The sequence below is a fragment of the Rhinopithecus bieti genome, unplaced genomic scaffold (genome assembly GCF_001698545.2).
Source record: "Rhinopithecus bieti isolate Rb0 unplaced genomic scaffold, ASM169854v2 scaffold_28547, whole genome shotgun sequence".
Taxonomy (NCBI): Eukaryota; Metazoa; Chordata; class Mammalia; order Primates; family Cercopithecidae; genus Rhinopithecus; species Rhinopithecus bieti.
In genome coordinates, this window is record NW_016813480.1 from 2,903,122 (window position 1) to 2,913,561 (window position 10,440).

The window sequence follows — 10,440 nt, forward strand, 5'->3', positions numbered from 1 at the left end:
TGGTCTTGGTGCTCAAGGAAATTATAGATGAATAGGGAATTCATAGCTAGAAGGCAGAGACCCTGAATCAGGGGCACATCATACTTTCCAACACCAAGCCACAGTCCGGAGTATAGAACCTCAATAAATATTTTCTGACGCTACAGTAAAGGCAGTGCCTCAGTGACTTTGGGTATCTCTCATTGCAAAAAGCCTCAGAAGTGGCTGGGCATGGTAGCTCATCCCTGTATGTAATACCAGCATTTTGGGTGGCCGAGGTCAGGAGTTTGAGACCAGCCTGGCCAACATAGCGAAACCCTGTCTCTACTAAAAATACAAAAAATTAGCTGTGCATGGTGGTGGGTGCCTATAATCCCAGCTACTTGGAAGGCTGGGACAGGAGAATCGCTTGAACCCGGGAGGCGGAGGTTGCAGTGAGCCAAGACTGCACCACTGCACTCTAGCCTGGGTGACAAAGCAAGACTCTGTCTCAAAAAAAAAAAAAAAGAAAAGAAAAGTATTTTAAAAAATTAAAAGGCTCAAACGCATCACATCCCAAGTTATGCAATTTTCTAACTTAGCAGAAAGAAGTATCTATATTGAAATGAATAACTGGAAATCAGAAAAGAAGCCTGTCTTCTTGAGTTCTATTATCTATGTAAGATAGATAGCCTGGGGTTAAGAGAGAAAAGAAAAAAGTTGAGAAAAAGAGCTGTGATTCCTACAAGAGTTTTTGCTCATTAGACTGTTGGAGTAACAACAGAGATTTGCCTAATTGGACAATGCTGCCACACCTTCTCTGAGTTCCATGTTTCTTACTGAATTTTGGCTCAGAGAGGCTATTCATCAGCTGGGCGGTGGTGCCTCACAGAGATAGGTTGTCTTCGCCTGACATCTACTGGTCAGACTGGTAGCTACATGTCCGTTACATGTTTTCTAACTTGAAACACCCACAGCGTCCACAATTGTTTTTAATATTAAAAGTTGCGATTCTCCCCCGACTGTACCATTCTACTGTTATGTCTAAGCATTCTCTTCCTTGGATTCTGACAACTAGGAAGACTCACCCTCTCCTCTCTTCTTACTTACCACTGGCCTTCCTTTTCAGCCTGTGAAACATCTTTTCAGTTGGGTGCAGTGGCTCACACCTGTAATTCCAGCATTTTGGGAGGCTGAGGTGGGTGGGTTGCTTGAGCTTAGGAATTCAACACCAGCCCGGGCAACATGGCAAAACCTGTCACTGCAAAAAATACAAAAAAAAAAAAAAAAAAACAAATTAGCTGGGTCTGGTGGCACACATCTGTACTCCCAGCTACTCGAGGATGGCTTCAGTCTGGGAGTGGAGGCTGCAGTGAGCTGAGATTGAGCCACTGGATTCCAGCCTGGGTGACAGAGCCAGACCCTATCTCCAAACAAACAAACAAAAAAGCCAGGTATGTGGTTCATGCCTGTAATCCCAGCACTTTGGGAGGTCGAGGTGGGAGGATTGCTTGGGCCCAGGAGTTTGTGACCAGCCTGGGAAATATAGTGAGACCTCATCTCTACAGATACATAAATAAATGTTTTAAAAAAGAAACATCTTTTCACATTTTTTTGCACTTTATTGTCTCTTGAACTCATTTCCTACCCAATGTCCAATGGTGACACTTCTCCATGCTGGTTACCAGCCCAGAACAGAGCATAGTCTTGACATCATCTAGGGCCCGAATACAATATTTCCCTCAGACTCTAGAGCCCATCTGGTTTCTTGCCAATGATGAAACTCCTTCAGGGAGGGCATTTCCAAAAAGGCTTCCAGGAGCCTGCGGCAATGTCTCACCTTCCTGGGGGGGGTCGCCAAGCCTTATTTTAAACAGGATCCTCACCAGAGCCTTTGGGTAGTGGGAGGCGCCATCCGTGTGCAGGGAGGGTGGGCACACTGATTTCCTCCAAAGCAGCGTGGATGAGTGGAACCAACATTCCCATCTTTAGCAAATCACAGAGTGAGGGCAAGTTCACATGTTGATTTGAATGGAGAAGGAGTCGGGGGAACAGGACAACAAGGGTGAGGCCACACAAGGACTGGCCCTCACCATTAAAACACATCAGCCGTCAAAGAAGAGAATAAATCGTAGCTTCACACACCATTGTAGATGACTGTTGCAGACAAAAGGTGCAGTGGGAAAGGCGAGACGCATAGGAGTAACTGGTGTGTGATTCCATTCGTATAAAGTTCAAAACCAGGTAGCACAAACCCATGGAGGTAGGAGTCAGGATGGTGCCACGTCTTCCGGTCAAGTGGCAGGATGGGGTTGACTGGACACAGGGAGAGAGCATGAGGGGACCCCTAGGGAACTGGAAATGCCTATATTGTGACCTGGCTGCTGGTCACACTGATGTGTGCAGATAGTAACATTCTCTTAAGGTTTATGCACTTTATTATGTATAAATTACACCAAAAATTTAAAAAAGAATAAAACCAAAACCCAAAGTCATCATCGTCATCAAAAATCGTCATTGCCTGACCATTTGCTGTGAGCACGGGGCAAGGTGACCGGCACACCCTGGAAGCTGAACTCTGCTGGAAGGCCAGTTGGGCTGATCCCATATGCAAGAGGGCTGGGCTGGAGTTTGGGTGGATGGGAGGTGGGGAGGGGGACAGTTATCAAGACATCTCATTCTAGTCCTTTACTTTTAAATCATTATAATTTTTTCTCACAGTCATCACTTTTTAAGTGACAATAATCGTATCAGCCAGCATGTGACTGCCTTCCAGTGTCAGGGTTTTCTACCTCCATGGCAGTCAAGCTCCCTGGAGGGGCCTCACTTTCAGGAAGCACCTTGACCCTCATTAGCAGCAGGAGGGGGACGAGAAAGCTCTGCTCAGAACCTGAGATCCTCCCAGACTCCAGTGACATAGCTTCTGGTTTCATGAGGATCTCTGAGAAAACTGGCTCCAGGAATTTTCAGTTGGCTGCATTTTGCTTTCCGGGAATTGGAAGGCCTTGCAGCTGCTGTGGAATACTCTTGGGCTGCCCGGGCCTGAGGGCCAAGCAGGCCAAGTTAGGTAAGGAAGACGCTGATTACACAGTCATTTGTAACCTGCAGATGGGTAGTGTAAACGTCCCTTCCCCAGCATGCTGGCCACATAACTCTGCTGTTGCGAAAGTTATGAGCTTTTTATTGGTGCTTCAGCGTGACATTCTGAACGGCCATAGTGCTTACTCATTTCTAGTTATCAGTGAGCTGCAATGTTTCAAACTGCCAGTGGACAGTCAGAGATAAACTTGGGCCAGCTTCAGACTGAGTGGCGCCCGGGACGTATTGCACGTGTTGTGTGTTTTCTTTCTTTCTTTTTTTTTCTTCACCGTGGGATGACATATTATTTTTTGACCTGAATATGTTTATGTAAGGTCCAGAACAAAAATTCCCTGAATCTAAGGGTAATGAACCCTACTGACATGCTGCCCCTTTCTCTTTTCTTTGTGCTTTTTTCTTGTCTATATTTGAGGCTCATAGTGGCAACAACAGAAAAAAGTCACAAGAGGAACAGTCCAGGTTTTGGGAAGACAATCCTGGGAGAAGAGCCCAAGGAGGGTCGGCATGCATGCATCTATTTCCCACAGACGCTGTGTGTGGCGTCTACACACAGGTTAGGCTCTGACATCAGTGTGAAAGGCAAAAATCACGTCCTCTTTTCAATTACCTCTAAAATTCCCTTAAATTCCCCATAAAATGCAGTGAGATGGTTTTGGGTAAACAATTCTGCAGAATAATTCTGTACATGTAAGTTTGGCAACCACTGAACTCTAGTGGAAAGATATTTTGTATGGCGATATTGGGGCCTTATATAAGAAAACTGTCAATCTCTAGTTGTGCATAGGATGGAGGTGAAGAATTCTAAAATATCCCTTTTTGTCAACAGAGACCTCCCCATCTTATAAGAGTCAACTTCTATGACTTTATTTATTTATTTATTTACTTAATTATTTTAGACAGGGTCTCGGTATGTTTCCCAGGCTGTAATGCAGTGGCATAATCTTGGCTCACTGCAATCTCCACCTCCTGGATTCAAGCGATTCTCCTGCCTCAGCCTCCTGAGTAGCTGGGATTAAAAGCGTGTACCACAACACCGGGCTAATTTTTGTATTTTTTTTTTAGGAGAGACGGTTTCACCGTGTTGGCCAGGTCTCGAAATCCTGACATCAGGTCATCTGCCCACCTCAGCCTCCCAAAATGCTGGGATTACAGGCATGAGCCACCGCGCCTGGCCAACTTCTGTAACTTTAACATCTGGTAATAGATTTGTTACTGTGAGGAGTGAGAACTTCAGTCCCCCATAGGTTAACTGTGTGCATGATGTCACCACAAAGGGAGGGCTTTGAATATAGGCTACTAATGACACCTTTGGAAACTTTATATTTTTTGATGCCATCCACAAGACTGATTAGAGCTCTGTAGATAGTATCCTTTTCTTATATGAAAACCTCTGTCCCCTTCCCCATCAAATACCAGACACAGAGCCTGGGTGGCTCCTATTATAGACCACCTCAGCCAGCAGGTGTGGGGGTGGGAGATAAAACCTACCTACTCATGCTTCCTTTGTACCTCCACCACCAGACCATTTCCTGGTGGCATTTCTGCTTCTTTAGGCATCTCCCTGAAAACCAGATTCCACCACAGACTTCCAAGCATTGTAGAAGGTCTGCATAGTTGGACCCTTTTGGGTTCCTCCATTTTACCTAAGATGGCGGAGAGGGCCAGGCACTGTGGCTCATGTTTGTAATCCCAGCACTTTGGGAGGCTAAGGTGGGTGGATCCCTCGAGCCCAGGAGTTTGAGACCAGCCTGGGCAACATGGCAAAACCCTGTCACTATAAAAAATACAGCAATTAGGCAGGCATGTTATGGTGGTGCATGCCTGTTGTCCCAGCTACTCAGGAGGCTGGGACAGGAGGATCACTTGAGGCCAGGAGGTTGAGGCTGCAGTGAACTATGATCACACCACTGCACTCCAGCCTGGGTGACAGAGAAAGACCTTGTCTCAACCACAACAACAACAACAACAAAACCGACTGGATGGAGTGTGAGTGTGTTTTGTGCAAACCAAGAGATATAAAACATAAACAATGCACTCTAAGTTGCTGGAACAAGGCCAGGCAGCGCCCTACCAACCAGGGAGGAGAGCTGCTTGTGACATGACCACCTGCTGGCCCCAGAGTCCCCTTGCCACCCCTGAAGGGCTACGACTCTCAGAAGCACAGGTAATATAGTCACGTGACTCCCAGGTTGCTGCAGGGACAGATGGCTGAGCGGCTTTCCACCTCTGCAGCTTCAGCTAAATTATGGAGGCTGAGATATGCAGAGAAACATCTTCAGGAAATACACACAGGAGGTGCAATAAAACACTTCTGGGGCTATGTGTGTTCTGTTTATTTAGCAGTTTGTGAGGTGAAAAACATATCAGAGTAAACCACTTTTCCTCCAGACTTTTATCGCATTCCATGTTATGAGTGTCTTTGGGTTTTAGAATACTCAGCTTGTTTCCCTTGAACACAATTTAAATTATAAGCTGGGCGGGGAGGAGATCTTTGCAGAAAAAATTGTGCTTATAAATTGAGTGCCGACCACCGCTGCTGCAAGATTTGTTGTTCCTGTCCCAGAGGTGGCCTGTGTGGACTCCCTCCTAGAAAGGACTCTGCAGTATCCCTCGGCATGCCACCTTCCAGACACTGGGGATGGCCAGCAGCAGCAGCTGGAGCAGCTGCGAGCAACAGAGAGGGAGCACCAACCATGCAGCGGGGGTGCCCGGGACTCAGACACCTGAGTTCCGATCTCTCCTGTCTCACCACTCTGCTGGTCACCTCTTCCCAGTCATCGCCTGCCCCCACTTCTGATTTCTCATGAAAGGATGCTGCTGATGGCTTCTAGAGAGAAAATAAGAAGGCTGATGAGGGGACCCGAATCGCCCGCCTCTGTCTTTGTTTTCTCCCCTTTCCCAAGTGCCCGGGGTGAGGCATGGGGGAGGGACTGGAAATGGAAGAGAAGGAGAAAGTTCTAGAAGGCTGCCTTCCTAACAGGAACGTGGCTGCTGGTCAGAAAAATGAGTAAGCCCAGGCAGTCTGGGAGATGAGTGAATGGGTCGTGGCGTCTTCTGCAGAGCACACTCCGAAAGCTGCTCCCAACTGTGACAGAGCCCTGCAGCGACTGCTGGCCATTGCCTGGCTGGGGACAGGGCCTTCCTGGATGTCCGGCTGGCTCTGCTCATCCCTCGGGGAGCCAACCTCCACTGCTTCTGGTCGGGAGGAGTTCAGCCCCAAGTCTTGGAGAGAGCTCTATTTCTTCAGCCTCTGCCACTCCCATGTCATAGGGATTCGATCACAGTTACAGGATCCTGAAAGGGAGACTTAGGGCTGGTGTGGCTCAGAGACTGGCACAGTCTTCCCAGTGCCAGGTCAGAGGATGGCACAGTGGCCACGACGTGCCCTCTGCAGAGAGCCGGTGACAGCCCGACCAGTAATGTGGACATTGACCCGGCCCATAGCCAACAGCCCGCCTGTGGGGAGCTTCCACTGGCAGAAGGCAGTGGCAGCTTGGGGCGACACTCGGGGCTCTACCACACTGGTGGCACGAGTCCTGGGAAAGGGAAGAAGGAGCATGGACACCCTGTCACAAAAGCTCAGTCTCTCTTGATTAGAACCCAGCCCTCTGGAGGCAGCAGAAACCACCAACAATCTTCTATTTTAACATATATTGTTAGAAACTTCAGGCATCCACCAATGTGCTCAAACCTGGCTCTGCACCTGCAAAATTGTTTTGCATGGTCCTGAATAAATGAGGCTAGAGTTCTTTCCCTGGCACGTCCATGGGGCCCTCTCAACCCAGAAACCATCCAGTGACAACAGTCACTGTCCCCACTGACTGTCATGCCCTATTTAATGAAGGTCCTTCCAGTGTGGTCTTCCTTCTGCTTCCTTCATCCTCTGCAAGCGAAAGACCATAAAGACTCAGGGTCTTTGGGAGTGAATTCAAGTGTCAAACACTATTGTAGATGAAACAGACAATAATGTGAAAATAAATAACAGTCACCTGTCACCTCACCTTCCAGAGATAACCACTGCTCATATTTTCAGTGTCTATCCCACCCCCAGTCTTTGTCCTGTGCACACACATTTGTATTTTGACAGCAAGTAAAGAACCAGGGAGAGGTGGCCTCCCAGGCCATTCAGAAATGCAATTTAAACAACTAGGCATGGTTCACAAACTTTAGTGAGCATCACTTGGAGAGCTTGTAAAACACATTCCCAGACCCAACCCTCAGGAATTCCGCATTCCCTGGGTGCTGAGAGAGACAGGTCAGCCCATCCAGCCCAGACTCCTCAGAAAACCACTCGCACCTCCCGGGCTCAGGCACCTTGGCTTCCTGACGAGGCCTTCACCTTAGATCTTGCTTCAGCTGGGCCTTCAACGAAGAGCCTATCAGGATGAGGAGGAGGGAAAGAATGTTCCAGGTAGTTGTGCAGGGCAGGGAGCCCTCTGAGGCTGTGGTCACTGGGTCCATGGTGGTAACTAAATAAAGTGTGTAAAATGCCAGATATAAGCCTCACCCATATCACATGACCAGCAAACAAATCCTGTCAGCTCCCGGATCCACCAGCGCCCCTTTTGATTTTTGGATTTTTTTCATCGTTAAACATTCAAGCATAGGCTGGGCCCAGTGGCTCATGCCTGTAATCCCAACACTTTTAGAAGCTGAGGTGAGAGGATTGCTTGAGGTCAGGAGTTGGAGAGCAACCAAGCCCCTGTCTCTACAAGAAATGTTTTAATTAGCCAGGTATGGTGGTGTACACCTGTAGCCTTAGCTACTCCAGAGACTGAGGTGTGGGAGGATCACTTGAGCCCAGAAGTTCGAGGCTGCCGTGGGCTAGGATCACACCAATGCACTCCAGCCTGGGTGACAGAGTGAGACCTTATCACCAAAAAAAAAAAAAAAAAAAAGTCAAGCACTCACAAATGTAGCCAGACGTGTACAAGGAATACCCCTACACCCATCACCCAGATTCAACAATCGGCAGGACTCTGCCACCCAACCGCCTTTTACTGGCTCAGGTCTGGTCCAGAGGCCCAGAAACAGGGAGCAGAAGGAGAACCTTCAGGGAGATGCCGGGGAGAAAGGGGTGGTCCTCAACAGCAGCGGCCGGGGAGCCCAAGTGTGGAACAGCAGGAAGTGAGCTGCCAGTGAAGCGTCCTGGGGATTAATGCATGAACCTGATTTTGAAACAAGCAAACTCAAGCGCTTCTCTGACTCACCCATCCTGCCAATGGCCCTGTGGATAACAGAGGTTTTCAACGGGTCGTTAAACCTACCCGTAACCTGGTAAACCTCGCCATGTTCATCTGCATGGATGCGTGGTCCTTGGCACCAATGATGTGATTGCTAGTGGAGCGTATCCACGGGATGTACCAGTCCACAAACTCACTGGCATTGTTCTGTATATTGAGGCCGCACTAGGCACGAGCAGAGAAAGCTGTTTTGTTTTGTTCTGTGACTGTTAAAGCTTGCTTCACATGTTGGCGGTCTCTAGCCGCCTGTTTATATTTAATGGCCTGACAGTCACTAGAAGGTTTATTGGAAGCTCTGGGCATTGTTGTAGACAGTTGTACTCAACTGGGGTGATTTTGCCCCTGGGAGGCATTTGGCAATGTCTGGAGACATTTTTGATTGTCACAACAGTCAAAGTGCTGCTGACATCCAGTGGTAGAGACCAGGGATGTTGCTCAGCATCCTAGAATCCACAGGACAGGACAGTGCCACAACAAAGGAGTAGCCAGCCCCACATGCATAGTGCCAGGCTGAGAAAGCCTGCCCTGGGGTGATCAGGCGAGCACCAGCCCTGTCCTTCATATCTGTTTCTTTTGAGTGGATCAGTTTCCATCCTGAGAAGCCCATCCCTCACCAAACTTGGAAGGCAGAGTGTGCGACTCCAGCATTCAGAAGCCAGGTGCACTCAGTAAGTAGACTTTCAGGCACACTCACTGTTTTCAGTGTGGAGTCTCTGATATGATGAAAACAGTGCAGAACTTCTCTGGGTCCATTTGCCCTGAAATCAACCTCCTGACATGTGTGAGGTGGGCAGGTGGAGTGACCAGGCCTGGGCTTGGGAAGAGGACGTGGTGTGGGAATGTGTGGGACATTGGAAGGGGGGTCATCTAGCTGCTCCTTATGCAGAATTCAAACAATCCTCTTGTTCTTAGCTCTGTTTTGTACTCCCACCTTCACTGACCCTGGGGGCCTTCCATTCCTGAGCCTTCCTGAGCTGTTCACTGTGAGTAGATCTGCTTCCTGCAGGCAGCCAGGTGTCCACTCTCCCTGGCTGACATCCGTGACCTTGTGCTCTGTCTTCCAGCATGTTGTGGCTGGGCCCTTCCATGGCCTCCTCTGCACATGCATGTCTGAATTTATTCCTTTGCTGTCATTTTAGTGAGGGTTGGGGAAGGAGTGGAGATAAACACGTGTTGAGTTTATCATGTCAAACCAGAAGTGGCATCCTTGTGTGCTGGAAAACTGTAGATTTCATTAAAAGCTCTGAAGTGTGTCTGGCTTCCGAGGAGGACAAAGTGCTGGTGCTGGAGCTCTTCTGGCTTACCTAGAGGCAGGAATTGGGGGATGGCATCATATAGGAGGAAGAAGAACTCTGGGACCTTCATCTTGTGGAGCCTCAGGGTCCCTGTGTGTGAAATGTGTGCTCTCAGTCCTGCTGGTACAGATGGAATGAGGGGATGGGTGTTGAAGAGCAGTGAGCGCTGCCGGGGGCTGTGGCTTATGATTGCCGTTCTCCTGGTGGGAGTCATGACCATCATTTCCTTTAACTGTATGACCAAGGCAACGTGTCATTTGGGCACTGTGACAGAATGTAACTCTCTGGTAGACAGGCTTGACCCAGCAAATGGGCATGAGTACCAACTGCCTCGTTTTCTTGCCAGAGGCCTCCAGTTTGATTGGCAGAGTGGTGACCAGCTGACCAATTGGACAGGGTTCTTTAGTGTCACGGATGATGCAGCAGTGCAGAGTGGCAGTCCAGCACCAGGTACAGATTCCAGCAAATGACCAGGGATGGGGGAAGGCCGACCTGGGGTGACCCTGCAGCCCCTGCCCCATTGTCCACCTCCTACAGTGGAAGAAGCAGGCTCGCTCCAGTGGCTCAAAACTCCGTGTATTTTGGTATCTCACCTGGTTTCTTTAACTTGAGGATGAATGAATTTGAAGGATGAGGGATGGGACTCAATCATAACCAAGTAGGGATTCGCTGGCCCCTTCTATTGGTGGGTAGGGTGGGGAGTCTTGGTCTCAAGCCTCCATTTAAGGGTGGGGACCAAAGCTCTGTCTCTGCTGCAGGGATTTCAGGTATCAGCCAGCAAGTGTGTGCAGGTGTGTGTGGGGGTGGGTGCCGGGCAGGGTATTTCATTCTCTGATTGGCCAAAG

At 48.8% G+C, this 10,440-nt stretch overlaps 1 protein-coding gene across 1 annotated transcript; it reads right to left on the reverse strand.

The window, feature by feature from the left end:
* Positions 1-5,441: 5,441 nt before the first annotated feature.
* On the reverse strand, positions 5,442-10,116 carry LOC108512907 (uncharacterized). Its single transcript, XM_017848465.1, has 5 exons — positions 9,919-10,116; positions 8,332-8,465; positions 7,372-7,526; positions 6,888-6,940; positions 5,442-5,884 (listed from the first exon to the last, which is right to left on the reverse strand). The coding sequence occupies exons 1-5, from the start codon at positions 10,114-10,116 to the stop codon at positions 5,567-5,569; spliced, it is 858 nt and encodes a 285-aa protein (XP_017703954.1). The 3' UTR covers positions 5,442-5,566.
* Between the last annotated feature and the right edge of the window lie 324 nt (positions 10,117-10,440).